The sequence below is a fragment of the Passer montanus genome, unplaced genomic scaffold, assembly GCF_014805655.1.
Source record: "Passer montanus isolate IOZ18808 unplaced genomic scaffold, ASM1480565v1 scaffold140, whole genome shotgun sequence".
NCBI lineage: Eukaryota > Metazoa > Chordata > Aves > Passeriformes > Passeridae > Passer > Passer montanus.
Window position 1 is genome coordinate 226658 of NW_024360942.1, and position 21789 is coordinate 248446.

Below are 21789 nucleotides of genomic sequence, written 5' to 3' on the forward strand. Positions count from 1 at the left end.
ACCATCAAATCTGAGCTGCAAGACAGGAGCTTTCCCCAGCTCTAAACAACACTGCTCAACCTCAGCAACTGCAGAAGGACAAAATGGAAGTAAACTGAAAATATACTTGGATGCATTTTTTGGTAACCACTTCTGGTTTCACTCTCAGACCTCAGATTTCAGAAATGGAAGCACACAGACATTGTTATTTCTGAGATACCCACACATTTCAGTAACAGTCAGATCATAAATGATGAACAAGAATCACTTAAAAATAAACCAGACTTCATCAGTTGTATTCCAGGGAATGAACCAACACCATGCAGGCCTGGCCAGGAGCACCTTCCTTTGAAAGTCAGGGAAAAGTTTCACTCTACCCTCAAAGGCAGGACAGCTCTTGCCAGGGCTCATCTCCAGCACAGATGAGTTAACAGAGTTAACATCACTAAACCCAGGAATATTTTTGGTATAGTGTCCCCCCCCCAACCCCCTGAACAGAAGCCCAACAGTGGGGACTGCATCAACCAACACAGTCCCAAATATTAAAGCAATTACAGTTAATAGAAATCCTTCACTTTCCACACCCCAGGCTGATCAGAAAGCACTGGAGCAAACAGGAATAAAACATTACAAAGTTACCGAGACGAAAAGATGAAATCTGATCTCTTTAGACTTTGAGGTACATTATCAGCAGTTGGGTTATCAGTCTCCAGAGTTAAGCCAGATCCACCCTGTGTGACTGGCCAGCACAGCGAGGTTCTTGGAAGACAATCCCGTTCTCCCTGCGCAGTGTCCCAGGGCTCCAGCTCCACCTCCCTGCTCCGAGGGGTCCCCGGTGCCAGGGCTCCCCTGCCTGGGCTGACCTCAGCAAACTCGAGGGGAAAAACGAGTGGAGTGTATAGAAATAATTCACAAACCGGTTTGTGCAAATTTTTTTTATTTCCACATTTATATCACAACGTGTCCACTTAAAGGACCAAATAGCAAAGTTGCTCCCTTCTGCATCCCAGGAACACAGAAGTCTAGTTACTGTACATTCACTAAGGCTCTTTGTTTTTGCAAATTGCGTTTATGATGGATATCCATAAGGCAAACAATATCTAAAGGAATGGTAACAAGTATATTTCCAGCATACAAACAGGCTTCCTTTTTCCCTCTCACAGTACAGTTACAAACTTGTAGCACCCTCATTACATTTAGATTCTAGAAAAGGTGATTTTTTTCTTTTTTTTTTTCCTTTTTGTCTTTTTGTTTTTTTTGTCTTTTTGTTTTTTACCTATAAGTTTGCAGGAAGGGAAAAGGAGGAAAAATATTTGGCTGGTGGTGGTGGGATCAAAAAATATCGTTAAACATCTAGTTTTTGCAGCATTTCTCAGAGACTGGATTTAAACTGAAACCAGACTAAAATATGTGGATGCCTATGGAATGTTGAGCTGAAGCTGGTGGCCCAGCCTGCAGTGCAACACCTGCTGTTTAAAACCCAATCTCCGTACCACATGACTCTTAAATAACGCAATCATGTTCAGAGATGTGATAGAAATAAAACTACAGTTTTTGCACATTGTCTCTCGAATATCTCACTGCCAAATAAAAACCCAAATCAAGTCAAATAAATAGATGCATATTTTGTTAAGGTAACTTCCACAATTTTTCTCTGTACCTGCCTGTAATAAGATTCCGGCATTCAGAAAGTGCTGGAAATCCTCTTCACTTCTTGGGGACTAACACTTTTTATAGCTGGCTCGCTATAGAGTTTTGAACTCAACTGATCAACCTTCGTATGCCTTCCTTTGCAATTGTTAGTAAACTGGTAGCAGCATTTCACAAAAGGAGAATTTAAAGGAACGAGCTGGAAAGGCCCAGCTCCCTCCCCCCCTCTGCTCGTGGGGCCTGTTTGTCCAGGACAGGAGGCTCTCTCCAGCTGGAAGTGGCATCGTGTCTGCCAGTTCTGCTAACTGCAGGTGTAAAAAGCGTGCTTAGCAGAACTGCTCTCAGTCTAGGCAGACGTAAGGCAGGATGTTCAATCTCCCATCATCCCCGTGTGGATCTAAGGATATGCACTGTGTCCAATCATACCAGTTACCCTGTGTGTCATAACAACCGTTCACGCCTGGCCAGTTGTGGTCACGTATTCTGTCGAGGTCATCGCCCGTGACCTCTCTGGTGACCCCAGGCAAGTCTGTAGGTTTGCTGTTAGGAGCTAGAACGTGAGTCTTTCTAGCCTCTTTTCTAGTGCTTTCCTCCTGCTTTAAATACTCAGACATGAAGTAGTGAGCTCCTGGAGTCTGTACTCCTGATGAAGACAGCAAGCTACTCTGTCTGTTTAAATATGACTGAATGATTTCATTTCTGGACAACTCTTTCCAGTTCGTTTGTTCAAAGGGGCTTTGCAGGTTGGGTTTTTGCTCCTGCTTTTCCGTTTCTGTCCTGTGCTGTTCAGTAAGTGCAGGGATTTCTACCTGCAAAGGATCTTTCGGTGTTAAAGGTTTTATCTGTCCTGTCATGGGATCAAAAGTGAGTTTTCTCTCTTTTAACCTCACAGGTTTCACACCCCCTTCTATCACGTGCCCATCCAAGTTGACTGTATAGTCTCTGGGTCGGTACCTTTTCTTCTTTTTGCTATCAGACCCTGAAGCAGCATCGTCACTGTCCATTCTGGAAGCGTCCTGTGGGAAGCCCATGTGTGATTCCCCGGGGTGTCCTTTGCAGCCGGGAGCCGTGTGCTGCTGAAGTGTCCCTGCTGTGTGCCTGTGCTGGCCCTCGGGGGCTCCCTGCTGCTCCTGCCAGTGCTGCGCCGCCTCGGGGGCCGCCTGAGGAGGGAACTCCAGTCTCTTGGCTGGCATGGGAGGTGTGGATGGTTGCATCAGGGATGGCGGCGGCGACGGCACCGGTGCGGCGTCTGCGAGCTGAGACCTTTGAGATGGACTGGGCATCGAATCCTTTGGTGAGTACGTGGTGTGCTGCCGAGCAAAAGTATCATGCCTAACGTTCCTGGGGCTAAAGGAGGAGCAGCGTGGGCTCTTGGGCTGGTGGGGGCCCGTGGCTTCTTCTGATTTATCATGCTGCTGAAGCACTGCAGTCTTTAGTAAGGAGGAAGTGCTTGAAGGTTTTACAAGTCCTGGAGAACTGGTGTGAGGTTTTACAGCATTTACTGGGATCTTATTGTGTTTATCGTTTTCACTGAGATCTGTCCTGCTGCTTTCAGGCCCTGCGTGTAGGTTTATGTCTACAGGACTAGGAAAATTTTCAGGACTACCTCCAATTCCATTGGTTGGAGGGGGAGAAGAGTTTTGTAATACTTCATGACTAGCTTTGGAGACCTTTGGGGGAGGAGGGCCCTGATGCCCATCCCTGTGATCACCTTTCCTTTTCCTATTTCCCAGTTTCTCTGTTTTTGGAGAGTTCAGTTTCTGGATATCATTCCTGCTTTTCAGTTCGCTGATGGGCTTGGCGCCGGGCACAGCAGGAAGTTGTGAGTCTGGTTTGCAGTTGTGAGCACCTCCATTTGCTGATCCTGGCGGGTTGGGCAGCCCCCTTGGCACTGGCTCGTTCTGGGTTACGGGTTCTATCAACTTCTGCCAATTCCTCAGCAATTTCTTGGCACGTTTGGCAAGTTCCTCATTGGATGTCTTCTTCCTCACCTCATTGATAAGCCTCCCGAGTCTGGTTTCCTACAAAGACAGACAAGGTGGTTTACAAACAGGTATCATTCCAAGCAAAATTCTTAAGGAATGTTTCTGCTTTGTAACGTTCACCCCTGAGAAACACCTGGTTAAAAACACTAAATATTTAAGTGTTTAATTAATCTTTTTGGAAAGGATTAGGCCAATGCTCTGCCACACAACATGGAACTAACTGTAGGTCTCAAGTCATGCTGTCTTTATCCCCTGGTAAAAGCAGGAGAGCTGGGAAAAACATCAGAAAGGAATTCTTTAATGAGAAAAAACCACCAGAATAAGGGTGCAGGCACAGATTCAAGGGGAAATACAGCACCCAAAGGTGTGTGTTTATCACAAGGGAAGTAAAAGATTTGCAGAAAACCAAAAGAAAGGAATTCCAGGATCTTTGCCTGTTACAGTAACTCGTTAACAATAAAAATTAACATTTGACAAACCTGACTACCAGGTGTGAGTTGTGTCCTACCTTTTTCCTCCACCTCTCTCCTCTCCCTTCACTCCCCAGCCTCGTGGAAACGTATGAAAAAGCCATTTAAACAACATTCCCAGGGTGTCCCAAGGAGGTTTCATGAGCGGAAGGAAGTGTTTGATTGTTCCCAAAGCACATTTGAAAACAAAGAACTGTTCCACAAGTCAGATTTCTTAAGAAAAAGTACTTCAAAGGAGAACACAGACCAGACTGTGAGAGAAATATGCAACTTGTTGTATAGATATGATGAAATACAGGTGGAGTTGTAATTAAGCAACAGTTAAAAGCAAGAACACCGCTAATTTCAATACAAAGAGTGAAAAAGAAATATATAATTCAGCCACAAAACTTCTTTGGGCTGTTTCTACGAGTGGCCAGTGAGAGTCCAGCTCTCCCTACACCTGACCTCACCACAAATATCAGGCCTTGAAACCTGCTTAACTGCATCTGAGATTAATTTTACAGACCCAGAGCAACTCTATTCCCATTTCAGATTTTAGGTGCTTGGTCACCAAACGTCTGCAAAGGTGAGCGGAACTGCAGGGTGATATTGCTGAGTGCCACAGAATTAATCAGTGGCAAGTGATGATTAATGTAGTGCCCTGCACAAACAGGAACTGTGCTGCCCAGAATACTGATCTGGGCCCAGAAAGGATCCCTGTGTTCAGCGAGATGTCGGAAACACCACGAGAGGGACAAAATAATATCTTAATTGTGAATCCTTTGCAATCTGTCTATTGTTTCCAGAAAAGCTCCAATGGAAATTAGAAAGGCAGGGAAAAGTCCTTTTATACATATTAAAAAATCATGTTCAGAGGGTGACATACCTCAAGTGCCTCTTTGGTAATGGGATATTTCTCCAGGCTGGAGATCACTTCCAGCACTGCCACCATGTTATGGATCTGCAACAAGGAAGACAAAGTCACTTCATGTTTCATGTACTGGTCTTAGTTAACAAATGTAATTGAAGACCTTCCACTTTATAATTGCTGGAAGCATTAATCACAAACTGCTATCAGACTGTCTGGCTTTAGGGAGCTGATTGTTCAAGGAATAGGGACAAGGACACTTTTATTGACCTAGTTGGAAACTGCAGGAGCTGTAACAAACACACTCTTATGTAAAACCCAAGGAAACAGTGGCAATAAAACTGCTGTGATGAGTAACAAAGGTCTGAGACCCCTCTGCAAAGCACCAATTAACTGTTCCCACCTCACAGGAAGCAAGTGGAGCAGGAGCACAGTGGGAAATGTGGAGCTGGATCCTTCAGGCCCCACTGCAGCCTGGCCCAGTCACTCTCTGCAGTTCCACTCCCAGGATCACCTCCTGCACTGCACACAGGAATCCCAGCCTGCAGGGCCCTCCTGGGCTGGGGCTGTGCCCTGCAGGTGTCCCCAGACCTTCAGCCACGCCACCACCCCTTGCTGGGGCTGGACAGGGGCAGGAGCAGCTGCACAGAGCCACATCCCCTGAAAAGGTGAGGATCAGGTTCTCTGATCACAGCAGTGCATCCTGCACATCCTCAGCACTCTGATTTTAATGGTTTCCATCAGAAACCACACACTGCATGTTTTAGGGGTAAACATGGCAGTGCTGGCTTGGACTCTTTAATCTTGGAGAGCTCTTCCAACCCAAACCAGTTTATGATCCTACAGAGAGATCTTTGTTTCCATTACCTGATGTTAAGAGAGCTGAAACCTGGAATTTCTAATTCACCTTTGGAGATAGATTTAAAAGATAAGCAAAGGAAAACTTGAATCACAGTCTCATTTATTGCTTAATTGCATTTGTGACTCAACTGGATGTGAAGTGCATGTGAGAAAAATCTCTCAGCAAGAACCTCTGCAGGGATCCTACATCATCCTGAAAACTCATCATCATCATCACCAGGCAGCTCTGCCCTCCCAGCCACACACTCCCCTGCATGACCCCTCCTCATAAAAGCACTGATTTGTGTGAGAATTGGCTTTTCCAAGTCAGTTCTACCCCTCCACTAAGATCCCACAGGAACACCAGGAGCACAAGTAAAGATTTTAACTGATCTCCTGAGGAGCTGGTCTCCTCCCTTCAGAAAACCTTGGCCTCAGACCATGTTTTGTCCATCCCTGCACGACTGTTTGGTGCTATTTAGGAGTTTAATGTTATTTAGGAGATACCTGGGTAACACTGTCAGTGATGAAACACTTGTCCTGATTTTTTGATTCATTTTTATCAAACTTATGTTTAAAGTCCATGCAGGCTTTGAAAGATTCTAACTCCTATAGGGTGTAAAACCAACTCCAGGCCAAAGATGAATTAATTTGTCCTGGTTCTTTCTTCACTCTGCAGATATTTAAAGCTCTACCATGAGGTCAGGCCTGGTAAAACTCTGCTTAACCTTTAGAGCAGCAAGAGCCCCTATTCTGACATATTTTAGTTCTTATTATTTCACTGACTTTCTTCCATGTTTTGACCCTTGCCCTGCTCTCAGAGCCCAGGAAGGACAGTTCAGCACCACAGTTCAAGCAATACACAACATCAGGGTTGTTTTTTCAGTTTTTAGAACCAGAACCCTTAGAACAGTTGAAGCTCAGTTCTGGGAGTTTCCAGACAAATATTTTTAAACTTGCAAAACACGATACTCTCCTTCCCAACACATCTTTTAGACTATGAATTACCAGAGTGAAAAAGGCTCTGTTGCACACACCATTAACTGGTACAACTATTTTTGCAGTTCTGGTAATCCCCAAATATTCATTATCTAAATGAAGAACTGATGGCAAAAAAAGGGTCATTGGCCTATCAGGTGGTGGAGATGGGGACAGTGATACATTCATGTGCACACACACCTACAGAAAGGTGAAACTGCTCAGGGAATTTCCAGTCACAGCTTTGCCTCTGATCAATACCCCCAAGCACAGCCCAGTGGATGCCCCAAATGCCAAACCACCCCACCAGCAGTGACAGGCTGTGACTTCCCTCCCTGCTCTGGGGGACACGTGGTGCCAATTAAGGACAGTGAAAGTGGCCTTGCACCCTCAGCTCCTGCTGGAACACAAACCACCCTTTTTGGATTCCTCACACATTTGTAACCAATTGAGAACGCGCTGTCACGGAGCAACTGCTGAGCAGAGCACGAACATCTCACACCCAGACAACTGCCAGCAGCTCCTCTCATTTTCCCTTTTTTTTTAACCTGTAAGGAAGCTTAATTCTTTGAAAATAAATACATAAAATGTTCAAGCACGTTCAACAACTTCTCCTCCCTTCCCCTTGTGGAGTTTTCTCAGAATGTTTCATCCAAAGTGCCATAAAGAGAAGCTTATAATAAAAATCACATTTGCTTATTTTAAAATAACACAGATTATTAAATTTCTTGTAGTGCAGTTAAATGGAAACAAGAGGATCTCCCAACCTGCTCATGGGAAGACACAGTAGAGATAACAGCAGCACACCCATCCTGCAAAGCAGCACCTTCACCTTAAACCAACTGTTACAATAAAATTCATGCATTGTCACATAACCAACCTGACAATAACGGTACCAAACCTGCCAGGACACCACCCTGCTTTGAGCAGCACCAGAAATGATCACTGATGAACACAAAGGGCTACTGAGGGTGTTTATTAGGAACAGAACAGCCAGGTAAAGTGCCACGGAGCAGAGCAGGACAGGGAATTCACTGCCCCACTCCCTATGGACACTGAGCTGTAGCTGCCCAGGCCAGCAACTCAGGAATTTGCATTTTAGTTTCTACATGCCTTTGTCTGCTCACACTGAACCCCTTAGTACCCCCAAAACACCTTCCAGGACCCCCATTTAGGAGCTTGCAGCAAATAGCTCAGAAGAATTGATAAGTGATTGATAAGGTGTTCCAAATTCCCCGTGCTGCTCCCATGCTGAGAGCACTGACTGGCACACAGACTAATTCACTCCAAAGTTTACTGGAGAACATCTGCTTTGAGTCATCCACGATAATCCTTTCCAGCCAACCCTAATGACAGCCACAGAAAACAAATCTTATTTATTCCATGCAAGGCTCCTTAAGTCATCCAGCCATTCAGCCATACTCTGGAGCTTACTATTGCTGAGATCTTTTCCAAGTTAAGCACTGAATGCTTTTACTCCAGCCTCAGACAAAAGCAGGGGTTTCTGAACTCTCAGGAAAAGATCAAGAAGCTTAATTCTCTTTTCTTAACTGCCATCTTAATCTTATTTCAGCATTTAGAAACCAGGACTAAGTCAGTGACTAATTTCAGGGTGTTACACAGCAGTCAAAGGGGTTTTGGGGAAGGTTGAGGTACAGCTGCTCCCTCCCAGCTCCACTTCCACCAGGAAATCTGAAAGCAGCAGCAAGCTCAGCATCCATACAAGCTCTACCACCACTTCCAGGTGCTGGGATGTGTTTTCTGTGGGAGCAGCACAATCCATGGGATGCTTTGATTCTCTTCCTTTGCTTACACACCAGCCCAGACCCCAAAACCAAGGTGAGCACCCCCAGAACATATTCCTGTCCTCCTGGGGACTGCCTGGACTCACAGCACAACCTGCACTCTCACAGCCTGAAAAACAATGTTACAGAAAGTTTCTACTGCAGACACTCGGATAAAGCAATGATTTTCTTTTTTTAATATTTCACAGGGATGTTTCCAAAGATCCTTGCAAGCCTGACTAGACCATGATAAACAAGAAACCAGCCCAGTTACCTGGAGTAGAAGGAGCAGCTGTTTCTGTGTAACACGAAAAACTCAATGCACAATTCCAAAAACACCTTGCACATGCAGATCCCTGCCTTTCAGACAGAAAGGCTCTTTTCAACCACAAAGTTCAGGTACCAGAGCTAAAAGGCATCATGATACAGTAACATCATCCTTCTGGGTCACATTAGTGCCTGCACAAGTTTCTAAAGGATACTTAAACTTGGCCTGGAGTTGCCCATCACTGACAATCCTCTAAAACCAAAGTGTGACCCCATCATCCTCCTGAAATCACAGCTTACAACAATCCCAGCCTGACTCCACCATGGGCATGGTGAACAGAGCACACAGTACCACAACACACTGCTTTGGAGAGAATGTATTTGCCATCATACTTAACTACTTCATCAGAATCTCCATAAATACTCCACACTTCCATGGTTTCCAAGAAAGCACTTCTGCAACACTGTCCCACCTGCAGCACCAAAGCAGTGTGACAGAAGCAAGGAGAGAAGTGGAGACACTGTGGGAGACTGCACAGGTCTTTTTTCTTCCTACAAACACAAATCCAGGTGTCCCTTGCCAAGCTGGAGGTTTCTGGTGGCAGCAGGGTCCAGACAGAAGTTCACAGGAGCACTTGCACAGTTTTTTGTCTTCCCCCTGCTCCAGGGCTGTGTATCTCCTCAGGGAGTGCAGGAAAATGTTCAAGAAAATCCCAGCTGAAGGTGAATATTGCTGGAGAGGCCAGGAGGCAGAGCTGATCCCAGGAGGTGCAGTGCCTGCTCCAGAGCAGTGGCATGGCTGGTGTTCCTTCTCTTGGAGCTCTCAGTGTCACCTGCAGCCCAACAGCAGCTCCTGCTCCACATCAGGGTCTCCTTCAGTGAGACCTTGCCCCAACAATGCTATTGCACAAAAGCTACTTTGCTGCACAATAATATAAAATATGAAATAAGAAGTAAGGAGAGAAAAGTTGCTATTCACAGGAGGCTTTATTGAAATGTGACAACAGGAATACAGCAGTGCAGAGTTTATTCAGCACTTTGTGTAGGAACTATGAGACAACAGACACACAGCACCAAGAGAAAATTGTCATGTCATTTGTTCAAAGGTACAGCCCAAACACACCAAGTTAGAATTCAGGTTACAACCTGCTGGTATTTAGTTCAGTTCCCTTGCAGCTGATCTATTAACAGTTCCCCCCAGCCCCAGGGTGACACGATGTTGTCTAAAGATAGGGAACACGAGATACTATTCACAGACACAACATACCACAAAGATGACCATGCACTACTTTGCTCACATTATTGAAAATGTCTGAAAGTCAGTTTGCCAAGCAAAGGTCCAATATTAACCAGTACACAAAAAATATTTTTAGAGGTCAGTTTTCTAATAGTATTTAGTAAAACAGATCTTTAAACATGAAGGAATCAATTATTTGGTTTGGTAGTCATCCACTGGGAGAATCTTCTATGACAGAGAAATTCACGCTTTGAAAACTGATCAGAAATTTGTGCTGCAAAACAAGGGGTAGAAGAAATGTTCCTTAAGTACCAAGAAGAGTCCAAAGAGTGACCAGGCACAGGGAGCATTATCTGTACCTCCAGAAAGGTAGAGGCCAGTTTTCTAATAGTATTTAGTAAAACAGATCTTTAAACATGAAGGAATCAATTATTTGGTTTGGTAGTCATCCACTGGGAGAATCTTCTATGACAGAGAAATTCACGCTTTGAAAACTGATCAGAAATTTGTGCTGCAAAACAAGGGGTAGAAGAAATGTTCCTTAAGTACCAAGAAGAGTCCAAAGAGTGACCAGGCACAGGGAGCATTATCTGTACCTCCAGATTTAAAACTCCCAGGTCTATTTGAAGAGTCAAACCAATCTGCATACATTTAATTTGTACTTAGGCTTCATTTAATGACAAATTAACATCAACCAGATACCTTCCTGTATATGCTTTACAAAGCCAGGATCAGCAAATGAGAGTAAGGTCAGATTCCAATACAATTCCACAGCATGAAGGAACCAGTGGACCTGAAATATTCCCCTGCTGCCTCCTGGCAGTGCCCACACACATCCCTGAGCTGGGCAGGCACCACAGCAGCCAAGAGAATGAGGGGAGCTCGCCAGCACAAAGCACAGTTTGCCCTGGCACTCACAAAGGGCCTCCAGACACGAATCCACAGCAGCTGGGAGTGCCACGAGCGCTGCAGCTCTTCCCTGCACAGCCCATGCCCAGGGAGGCACCCCTGGCACTGCAGGAACAGGCTCCAGGCTGGGCAAGGCAGGGGAAACCACCCAACAAAAAGGAGCATCCACTGCAGGAGGGAGGGACAAGAGGCAGTAAAACACAGGCTATGAAGACAAGGCACACCCCAGCTCCCTGTGCTACAGGAAAAGGTCTTTAAGCCACACAGAAAACAGCAACAGTGAAACACTTCTCTCCATTCACGTTTATTAGCCAGGAACTGAAAGATATTTTTGTTACTACAGAGAGAAATACCTGTCTGTTCAAAAGCTACTGAACATTGTGAATAACAGCGTAAGAATCGTGCCTGTAGTGCCAGCCCTGAGCTGCAGATGTGCAAAGATTCACTGCAATGTGAATCCCTCAACCTCTTTTTCCACACCCCACAACAAACCCACGCCACCAAACTGTGAAGCTGGACAAATAAAAATTCATTAGCCTGATTTTAAAGAGCATAGTAGCCAAAGAGGCTCATGAAATACTATTCAATTGGTAAAAACTCCTGCTGAAGGAACAGAGCAAGAACCAGAGAGCACAACCCCGGGCAGCCACTGCCACTCCTGGTGGCATCCACCACAGCACACTGCAAGCAACATCATTTAGTGTTGTTTTTCAAGCTGTAAGGAATGGCAGAGAAATCAAATTCAGCTGGAATTACATCTTCATCTCAAGCTGCAACAGTGCAAGAAGAACATACACCAAGAGGAGGTCAGAGGACAGCAGGATAACCATGTTTTGCAAACATGGTTAATAACATAAAGTTGAAGTTTTCATTTCACACAGTATTGAAAAAATAGCAAAGGGACACATGAAGCTTGAAATAAGCCTTCCTATGCGTTATTAGTCATAATAAAGAAATGTTAATCAACTGTTTTTATGCTCACTGGCCTAATTTGCAACAAGACAAATCATGATTGCATATAAGAATAACTAGTGAGCTACCAGTGCACTCAAATAATCTCTCCACAGCCTCCTGAGCCACTATGGAGGTTTAAGAACAGATTAGACAAGTCCAGAAAGAGCAGTTTCATGAAGGTGATGGACCACATGAAGTCCCTTCCAGCCATGCCCCTCCTCCTGGGGAACAGACACTGAACTAGGAGCACGAGCACATCACACCCTTCCCATCTACTCCAAACTGGACTCAGAGCAGCAATTCAGAACTGTCCTCTCAAAAAGATCCATGCAGGTAACTAGGAAACAGCTTGTTTTATAAAAGACCTAAAAATTAACACCACCAACCTCAGTGCCCCAGCACTGAGCTCCATGTGATCCCAAAAATCTCAAATGCCCCAAGTTTCTGCCCCCACTCAGGCTCTGTCACCATTTCAGGCACCTCAAACCCCCCAATCCCTGCACTGGTGCCAAGCACATCCAACTGTGACACAGTTTCCTTGTCTACGGGATAATCATTTCTCCTCCTCTTCCTCCTGTACAGAAACTTCAACCAGACAAATCTTAGTAGTTACTATTTATTCTAAGCCATGAATTGAAGTCCAAAATTATTACTTCAAAATTTAGAGAGCCATAAAATGAGGTTGCTGTGCAAGCAAAGTCACGGGGACAACTGGTCCTACTTCAACGAGACAGAAATGCAGTTGGATGATTATTCAGGCAGAATAATACAGAATATGTAGAAAATCCAGCCTTGAAATGTGCCCCTCCTGACTCATCATGATCTTGGGGCTTTCTGCTTAAGGAACTCACCTGAACTCAGTGTTGGTTAAGGGAAGAGCACAGTGAGGTGCCACAGGACCCCTAAAGGCATCACTCACTTGGGCACAACCATTCTGTGACCACCTGCTCCATCCTCATCCACTCCACAGAGCTGGTGAGCATTTAAAATCATTTAATATGCACTTAAGGACTTGATAATAAGGGCTCCAGAGCTTTGTGAAGTTCTTAAATATTATTTTACCCACCCCTTAAAGTATCTACCCAGAGCTGTTAACAGAGAGCAGTCTATAACTGAGTGCAACTCAGAAAGGCCCTACTGATGTCCCCACAATACAGAATTTTCACTTAATTTTAAAGTAAAACCATTTATCACCATCCCAGTGGACTTTAAATGCAGCAAGCCAACTTTCCTCAAATTTCTAGAGAAGTTTCTCAGCTGATTCTTTAAATGATAGGAAAGGCTGAGGTGAACACAATGTTGAATTCTTTGTGGAATATATTAATTCATCACACTGAAGTGCAAGATGCTCATGTGACTGCTCATGAGAGTTTAGGCATGGTGGGTTTGTTCACAAAACCTGAGAAAAATAATGTTACAAACTGAGAAAGTTTGTGGAGAAGTCACTGTATCCTTTTAAAAACTGTTACCAATAGTGAATTCTTGTCAGCACACACCATAAATAAGTTTTATGGATATGGAGAAAAAAATTGAAATCAATTTACACATCTAGAATAACTGCTCTCCAAATTCTAGATTAAACACTGCTGCCAGTCAGCCATTTCCAAATACCTCTATTCTCTGAAGGCTGTGTCACCTCAGGACAATGTCACCTGTCAGGAAAGCAAAGCCCCCCAGTAATCCCTGGAGAATGTTTGGCCATTTCAGCCAGTGGCACAATCCTCAGCAGCTCCTTGGAAACAAAATGCCTTCTCTACCTTTGGCTGGGAAAAAAAGGAAGGTGAGCATGGAGCCTTCTCAGCTCAGGGTTTGTACAAGCAGCTCCACTCCAGCCAACTGCCCCGTGTGGTCATGGCAGGAGCAAGGAACCCAGTACTCACCTGCATTTTTTTAATATTTAAACACAGAACATGGGATTGTGGAATCCCAGACTGGTTTGGGTTGGAAAGGACCTTAAAACCCACCTTATTCCACCCCCCTGCCTTGGGCAGGAACACCTTCCACTATCCCAGGCTGCTCCAACCTGGCCTTGAACACTTCCAGGGATGGGGCAGAACATTCATGAAGCTCCAACCTGGCCTGCTTATTTCTAACCTAGTGACAAAAAACTTCTCCATTTCCAGTTCAGAGAGCCCCAGTGAGGCTTAAGCCCCTTGGCAGCCTGTCTTGAAAAGTCTAGCAAAGAGAACACCAAGTCAAAAGCCAAAAGCTGCTATTCTGACAGACAAACTCCTCCTCACAAGGGACACTGAGTTCTCCAGGATGCAGCCAGGCTCCTGAGCACTGTGCTCAGCCCATGAGCTGCAGGCACCCACCTTCACCAAGAAATCTGAAACATCCCCTCTTGCACCTTCTCCTCCACCTCACCGTGCTCAATTCTATTCAAGAATCAACTGTGGTTTCTCCAAGGATTACATATAATACTGAAATACTATTTTTTCCTGGAACTTTCAGGACGACAAGTTATGCAGACATTCCCTGTCCCTGTCCCTTCCTGCTGCAGTTAATTTGCAGAGCACGAGGAGTGCTATGTACTGACCTGCTCAGAAATGATGGCTTGAGTTACACACATTTGTAGATGTGCTGGAAGTTTGCTCACCAAAGACAATTTATGACTGTGCATCATCACCTGGAAAAAAACACCATGTTCCTCTACCTTCCACAGCTTTACACTCCTTAAAAAAAAATAAAATCAAACCCTCCAGACCTGTACTATAACTGTGATACTCTGCAAGCTGATCCTGCATGGAAACTATGTGAGAAAGCAGCTCCACAGAAATGCTGGCTGTCACTCTGAGACAAGACTTCCACCTCTGCAGTCGTCTCCACAGCTCCAAGTTTGAAAACACGCCCAGCCGAGCGTGTCCCTGAATCCCTTGGATGCAGGATCCCTCCTCCCCAGCTGCTGGGCTAGAAACCACTCTGCTCACTAAAACAGAGCTAATTATGTTTTACTTCCAGTGACTCCTCAGCAGAAATTGCTACCACTGACTGTTTGGACATGCTGAAAATTGAACACTTTGATATTAACAATCACACTCGGGCACGCACGGCTGCCCTGTGAAAGCCGTGCCCCTGAAAACACCAATTCACTGCCGACTTCTAGCAGATTGCACCTCAAATTAAAGCAATTTGCTGGCACTTAAATATTATTCCAAACACCAAAAGCATGAATTACCCTCAGAAAGAGTAATTTAGCTGTTAGAACACTGAATAAACAAACCTACATTTACATTAAACTGAATATGAGGTACTTACTTACCTTTACCTTAAATTATTTCTTTAAAGACCAAGTGTAAAAGTGGGGCCACATCCTACCACATTATACAGACCTAGGGAGTATATCTGGTGTTATCACCAAGCACATAACTGGTGAAAAGAGATAGCAGCAAAATGTTATCAGCCAAAACAGACATGTTTTTATGTAAAAAAACTACACTGACATTAATTTTAACTCCAAGCCGAATGTATTGGAGTAACTATGCCTTAAAAGCAGTGAATCTTGACTAACACCAAACTTCTGCAGCAGGCAGAATCAATTCCTCCTTCCCCTCTCCTGAAACTTTTGTGGTTCCTGAAAAAAAAATACTAATTGTCACCTGCAGCAGCTTCTTGAAGAAACTGGGAAAGGATCTCACAGGGAGAGAAAGCTTCAGCTGCAGTGGAGCTACTTTGATCAGGAGCCAAAGGTGCCAGGATGACAGTGCTGCTGTGTCATGTGGCCACAGCAAAACCCCAAAGAGAGGCAACCACGCACACCTCACCAGCCCTAAACTGGGCTCACCTCAACTTACCAGACAAACCCCCCCAAAAAAAGACAAATTGGAATTCCCAGCCCAGCCCCAGACTTCTGGAACACAGCCTAAGCTGAAAGTCTTCTATTTCCTAAGGCACAGGTTGGGTCCCTCTCCACGTGGGAGCTTTGGGGTGTTTTCCCTCTGGCCCCTGCTGGTGTCAGGCTCCAGTGCCCTGGCAGCAGGAGCTGATCCAGCTGGGTCCCATGCCCATCCCACCCAGCTCCAGCCCTGCCAGGATGGCCTGCTCAGCTCCCTGCTCTCTTGGCTTCAAGGTGTGCCAAGGTGCACTCAAATGGCCTCACACAGGGTCCAGAACATCCCCAACTGCAGCAACTCAGGAATCACCAGCCACAGGTACTCTGCTGCCTGGGAAGTTTGTTCCAGCACTTCTCTCCTGGAAGGAGCCTCACCAACTGTCAGTTCCAAGCTGTGGCTCCTGGTGACTGCCAGAGGTTATTCCCCATATTTATAGTACCTACAAAAAGTTGGTTCCTCCACTGAGGAGCTGTTTCGTGGCTACACCAATAAAAATGTGTTAATGAGTTCTTTCCCTGCAGCCTCTGAGCATTCAGTGTTTGTTTCCCACCAAGGGCCCACGTACAGCACGTGCAGACAGGTGCCTGCTGCAAAGTTTTATCATTTGGATTTAAAAAGCTCTTTAATGATCCAGTCTGACAATGTGAGGGGGCTCAAACTGCTCTAAGATAGCCTGAGCTGCCACCACCCCACTGTCACCTCTCCTTGCCACACAATTCCCCAGCTCTGTGCCAGATCTGCCACCTCTGAGCCCAGGAGGAGCTGGGGCATGAAAGGGGTCCCTGAGGAGCCCCTGTTCAGGCAGGGTTTGGCCAGGTGAGTTCCTTGGGTGGGTCAGCACAAGGGAGGGAACAAGAACAGCTGGAGGTGGCAACATGATCCCAGCAGCTCTCCTGACTCCACTGGCAGCCTCAGCTGGTGTAAGCACAAGGGTTCAAGCCAAATCAACCCAATTTTTGATCATTTGGAGCACACAGCCTTTAGTGGAAGGTGGTGGTTTACTCTTGAGTTGCAGAGCTCACTCATGACTTACAACTCAGGAGCATCCTCCTGTCTGGCTGTGAAGATGTTCCCCAGCAGTTACTCCTGGACACATTCAGAGCCCCTGTATTGCTGCATGCCCACAAACACAGGTAATTCCACACATCTGTGAACTATGCACAAGTGACAGCAACAAAAAAGGCTCTGCAAGTGAAACTTGACCATGAGGCAGCCACTGTCACCTCAAAAAACCCAGACAGGCGTGGTTAACTTCTCCAGGTGACAACACCTCCTTCCTGCCAGGTCCCAAGGCAGCAGGGAAGCACCCAGGAAGCAGCAACATTCCACTCCTCGTGGAATCACAGACTGGGCTGGGTTGGAAGGGACCTTCAAGCCCATCCCATCCCATTCCCCTCCCACACCTTCCACTGTCCAGGTTGCCCCAAGCCCTGTCCAACCTGACCTTGGGCACTGCCAGGGATCCAGGGGCAGCCACAGCTGCTCTGGGCACCCTGTGCCTCCCCACCCTCACAGGACACTGCTCTTTTCTGCTTCCAAACTCACTTAAACACTTTAAGACCCAATTCTGCTGCCAAAACTGTTTGTGATGCACCAGAAGTTTTATCAAATAATTAAGCTACATCAAAAACTACCTGGGAAAAGATCCATATATTGCCTTTTTTCTTCTTTAAATCCTGATCAGTTCCTCGGTTCAGTTCACCACACCATCCTGTACACATTAGATGGGTGTGTGTAGCAGGAATAAGAAGTGGGTGTTATTTAAATTGTCACTGCTGCCGAAACAAACACTCAAATTAGAGCTTCAGAGCAAATGACTACTGCCATCATCACTGCAACCTGGGGAGTTTCAAGGAATTAACAACTGAAAAGCAGTTTGGCATTCCCCTTGCTTTGACCCACAATTTAAACTCTCTGATATCTCTGTTCACTCAGATTTTGTCTTAGAAGCCTCAAAGTTCACAATGGTCTCACTGCTGCAAGGGGCACTGTACAAATTAAAAATTTTTAAGTGACAGCCTGCACTGCCATCAAACTAAATAAGCTGTTTCAGAAAGAAGTGGGCATACAATATTCAAACCAACTGCACCATCACCCCCACACAGTGAATCCAAGTGTTTGTAATAAAGAGCACTAAGAAACACAGACCTCATTTAAAGTTATTATAAAAAAACCTGAATGCAATGGGACTCTCTCCATCAGGCCCCAATCTTCAACTGAAACTAAAGCTTGACGTGATAACAACACTTTAGACCTTGCACATCAGAAAATGCTCCCCGAGCCCCTGCATTTTGTCACACACCTGGAACGACCTGCTGCCTTCCTGCACAAAATGTGAGGCTGCTCCAAACAAGATGAGCTGCAAGTGAGGAAAGGGACAAAGAGGGCAAGAGGTACAACAGGTTCTCTGCACCTCCCTCAAAACTGCTAAGCTCATTAGGGCTCACAGAAAAGGATAAAGCTCAAGCAAGAGCCATTCCTAGTCTACTTTCGCCCACACATAACACTTCCTGCATCCAAAGAAATCGCTGGGACCCTCAGGAAGTGAAGCACCAGCTTCCCCTGCTTTCTATATTTATATTATTTCTGTATTTATATTATTACAGCAGTGCCCTGCACCTTCCTAAGGCACTACTGGGAAGCACCTGTACCACTGGTGAGGGGTGTTTTGTCTCCAGCACCTTGGTAAAACAACCAACAGAGAAAACAGCCACAGAAGCATCTTTAACCACACAACTTGTGCCAGCTGGGAGATCAGCCCATGCCAATGCACCACGCAACATATTCCAGCACACAGACCAATTAATTATTAATAATTCAGGCCATGGACCACTCCTGAAGGTCTGTGCAGCAAGCCCAGCTGAGGCACTGCAGGAACCACAGGCTGAGTTAGAGCCAAGCCAAGCTCACAGGGAGCACACAATGCAGGCTGTTACTCAAACCAAAGCTGGGTTTGTGTCACAGAGGGGTACTAATGGCAAATAATGAAGTTATTATCTAATATTTAAAAACAGGAACAGATTGCTACATATTCAGCATGAGGAACCATTTAATTGCAAGCACAATTCTAGCAGCTGGCTGGAAACGACAGGCTTGTCCACAGAGCAAAAACCAACATTTCTCATTACTCCTGACATCAGGGAATAAACTCCCCCAGGAGCACAGAGCACGAGTTACCAAGGCAAAGGAATTCTGCTGGGTGGAAGGGGTGGCTCCTCATCCTTGTTCCCACCAGAATCAAGGAAAATCTCCTCTGTCAGACCTCACAGAACAGAACTCCTGCTCTCCTCCACCTCCTGCTATGTTCTCACAGAAGCCTTGGAAGGAAAGTGATGCTGGTACTCAGTGCTTAGGTCATGGAGCAGAAGTGGTTTGCCCATATGTTTCCTCGAGGAGAAAAGGCTGAATAAATGAAGACACAATACCAGACATCCCGGGTGGCTTCTGGGATGATGTAACTTCTTTTAAAAATAGCTTATTTCTTATAGGTCTCCTTTGAAATAGTTCAGAATTTACACAGGTAACCTCTAAGTGTGAGAAACTAAGTTATAAATATATTCTGCAGCAATTACTAGAGGAGGTTCAAGTGCTAAACATGTGTAAATTCAATATTGCTCCCGAGTCAGCAGGGCTTCATAGAGCAGCTGGAGATGAACAATCAGCACAGGAGATGATTTCCTGAGGCCAGCAGGTTCTGCAAGCTTGGGGAAATGATTATTTTGACCAGTTCAACCCAACCAAGGTAGAGAAACTTATGTCCTATTTTTTTTTCTTTCATTTAAGGCATGACCTGTGAGTTGACCAAGATCCAACTAACCACTCAGGAATAAATATCCACAATGGCAGCTCATGTTAGGGGATGTGTTAGGGAATTTAAGTGAAGCTTAAATTTACAGATCCTACAGTAAAACACCATGAAGACCCAACCATCTCCTCCCTCCTCAGCCCTATAGAACTGGACTGGTTTTGCCCACCTGACACTACTGATGCAGCTTTCAGCCTCTCCAGAAACACACACACACACACCAACTACACTGAAAGGCTTGAATTAAATCTAGGCCTCAAAGCTTGACCTTCTTGGTAAATGAGGAAGTCAGTGACAACAACGTCTGCTGTAGGTTTGAACACAACTAATTCTGTCAGAAGGTTCTAAGAGCCAGCAGAAAGTAGCTGGAGGTTTCCATGAGTCCCTGCAGGCACAGCAGCTCATGGCTGCACTGCCTCTCCCAGCAGGAAAACAGCAGAGCAGCTTCTTGTACTCTCATGATGGTGCCCAAACTCAAAATCTGCTTTTTAAGCGTGTTCAAAATGTAAGTTTTTCTTCCCTCTGTGCCAGTGATGTGCCAGGTAGTGAACAAGCAACACCACCACATATTCCACATGCTTTGGAGCCAAGAGTCTGAGCTCTCAGGCTGCACAATGAACCTCAGCTACACCACCTCTGCTCTCCTCCAAGAAAAGGTTAAACTGGAAGACAGACCCTGCCTACAGGCACTTTGGAACAATGAGCTGATTTTTCTGCCACCAATTATTGCCCTGGATAAGTATCAAGTATGTAGAATTATAATTTAACATACATCACTCCTAAACTTAAGGGGCTACTGACCTGTTGGGAGCTCTGGCCTCCCCTTGCAGGGAGCTGCCTGGTTGTTTTGGGTCCTCTCACAAGAGCATCCTGAAACATCAGTGTGTGGAGAAAGGGAAGAGTATCCATCACAAAACTGGCTTCCTGGCTGCTTAGTTCTGCACAGCCACAGTGTCTGACAAACACCAGAATTAGGGTAACCACTGCAGCTGACAGTTCTGAAGTCAAAAGACACCACAGATCTGCTAGAATTTTATTAAAGTAGGTTGGCACTCGGTCTCGCATAGAGTGAAAAATCTGCAGCCACAGAAAGAGAGCTCAGAGCAAACAGGATTCATGAAGTGCACTAACTGACATTTCAGCAAGATCCACGTTAAAGTACTGCAAACTCAGACAACGCTGACATTTAACAGCCCACAATTACCACCAGGATTTGTTACTGTTACTCCAATGTGTAGCACTGCAGCACCCCACAGATGCCCAGCCCAAGGGGTTCCACAGAACCTACAAGGCCAGAGAGATTTTTCTTCAGTCCCCAAGACACAGGCAGGCCGATCCGGGAGGGGTTCCACATGACAATAACTTTATTAGCTACTTTAGCACTTGGATGCAGGTCTATCACAAAAAAAGCACTTGTTCAGACAGGAGCAGGTATGACTTTAATGGAACCAAAGCACCATTTCACACACCCCAGCCCCTGAAATAACACGTACACATTCAGCCTGATGCACCAGAGGCTGCCCCCACAAACTGCAGATGGCCAAGACAGACCCACCTTGGCATCCTGCGGCGGTGACTGCTGATCTAAGACTCAAAAATTGGACAGATTGAGGGCCCTGCAGTCCTCTCACAGTAATAAACACCTAACCGGAGAACCGCTTGGATGAGCCAAAAAACCCTCAAAAGGAGCAAATGATCCTTTGGATAACCGCCACTTAAGGCCACTTACAGGTAAAATACACGCTGACTTCTGTGCTTACAGCACATCCCAGAAGGAGCCCATAAGCTCATTACGGCGCTGCAGGAAGGGATAAAAGCGAAGACCGAGGCTGCTCGGTGCTGGAGCAGCTCCAGAGCCCCGCAGCCGCCGCCGGAGCCCTCCCGCCGTCCCCGCAGCGCGGGGTGCCCCCGGCCGCGGCCGGAGCGGCGGCCGGGCCCGAGGAACAGGTGGGCGCCCCGGAAGGTCCCGCGCGCCCGGAGCTCCGCGCTACCGCCCGCAGCGGAGGCTCCGGGGCAGCCGCGGCGGCCCCGGCGGGAGCTCCGGAGGCCCCGGGAGGGGCAGAAAGGCGTCGCGGCGGGAGCGCCGGGCGGGGGTCGGCCCGGAGCGGCGGGGGCCCGCGGGGCCCGTACTCACGTTGCTCTGCGGGTCGATGGCCTGCAGCAGCCGGTCCCTGATCTGCTGCGGGGACGGGGCCGGAGCCGCTGTCATTGCCTGGGCGAAGCGGGGCGGCTGCGGCTGCGGCCGGGG

At 46.2% G+C, this 21789-nt stretch overlaps 1 protein-coding gene and 1 long non-coding RNA gene across 8 annotated transcripts; one reads left to right on the top strand and one right to left on the bottom strand.

Annotated features, from left to right (window-relative positions):
- Positions 1–899: 899 nt before the first annotated feature.
- Positions 900–21783, bottom strand: MED26 (mediator complex subunit 26). 7 transcript variants are annotated; one of them, XM_039700473.1, is made up of 5 exons: positions 21271–21509; positions 21097–21184; positions 20343–21018; positions 4953–5027; positions 900–3650 (listed from the first exon to the last, which is right to left on the bottom strand). In XM_039700473.1, the coding sequence occupies exons 3-5, from the start codon at positions 20604–20606 to the stop codon at positions 1971–1973; spliced, it is 2019 nt and encodes a 672-aa protein (XP_039556407.1). In that variant the 5' UTR covers positions 20607–21018; positions 21097–21184; positions 21271–21509; the 3' UTR covers positions 900–1970. The 7 variants fall into 7 exon arrangements, with proteins under 7 accessions (XP_039556407.1, XP_039556406.1, XP_039556409.1 ...); XM_039700472.1 differs by having other exon boundaries at positions 20343–21184; XM_039700475.1 differs by lacking the exons at positions 20343–21018; positions 21097–21184; positions 21271–21509 and adding an exon at positions 21676–21783.
- On the top strand, positions 2785–4097 carry LOC120498114. Its single transcript, XR_005626636.1, has 2 exons — positions 2785–2923; positions 3414–4097. It is a non-coding gene; the product is annotated as an uncharacterized LOC120498114 (long non-coding RNA).
- Positions 21784–21789: the final 6 nt, after the last annotated feature.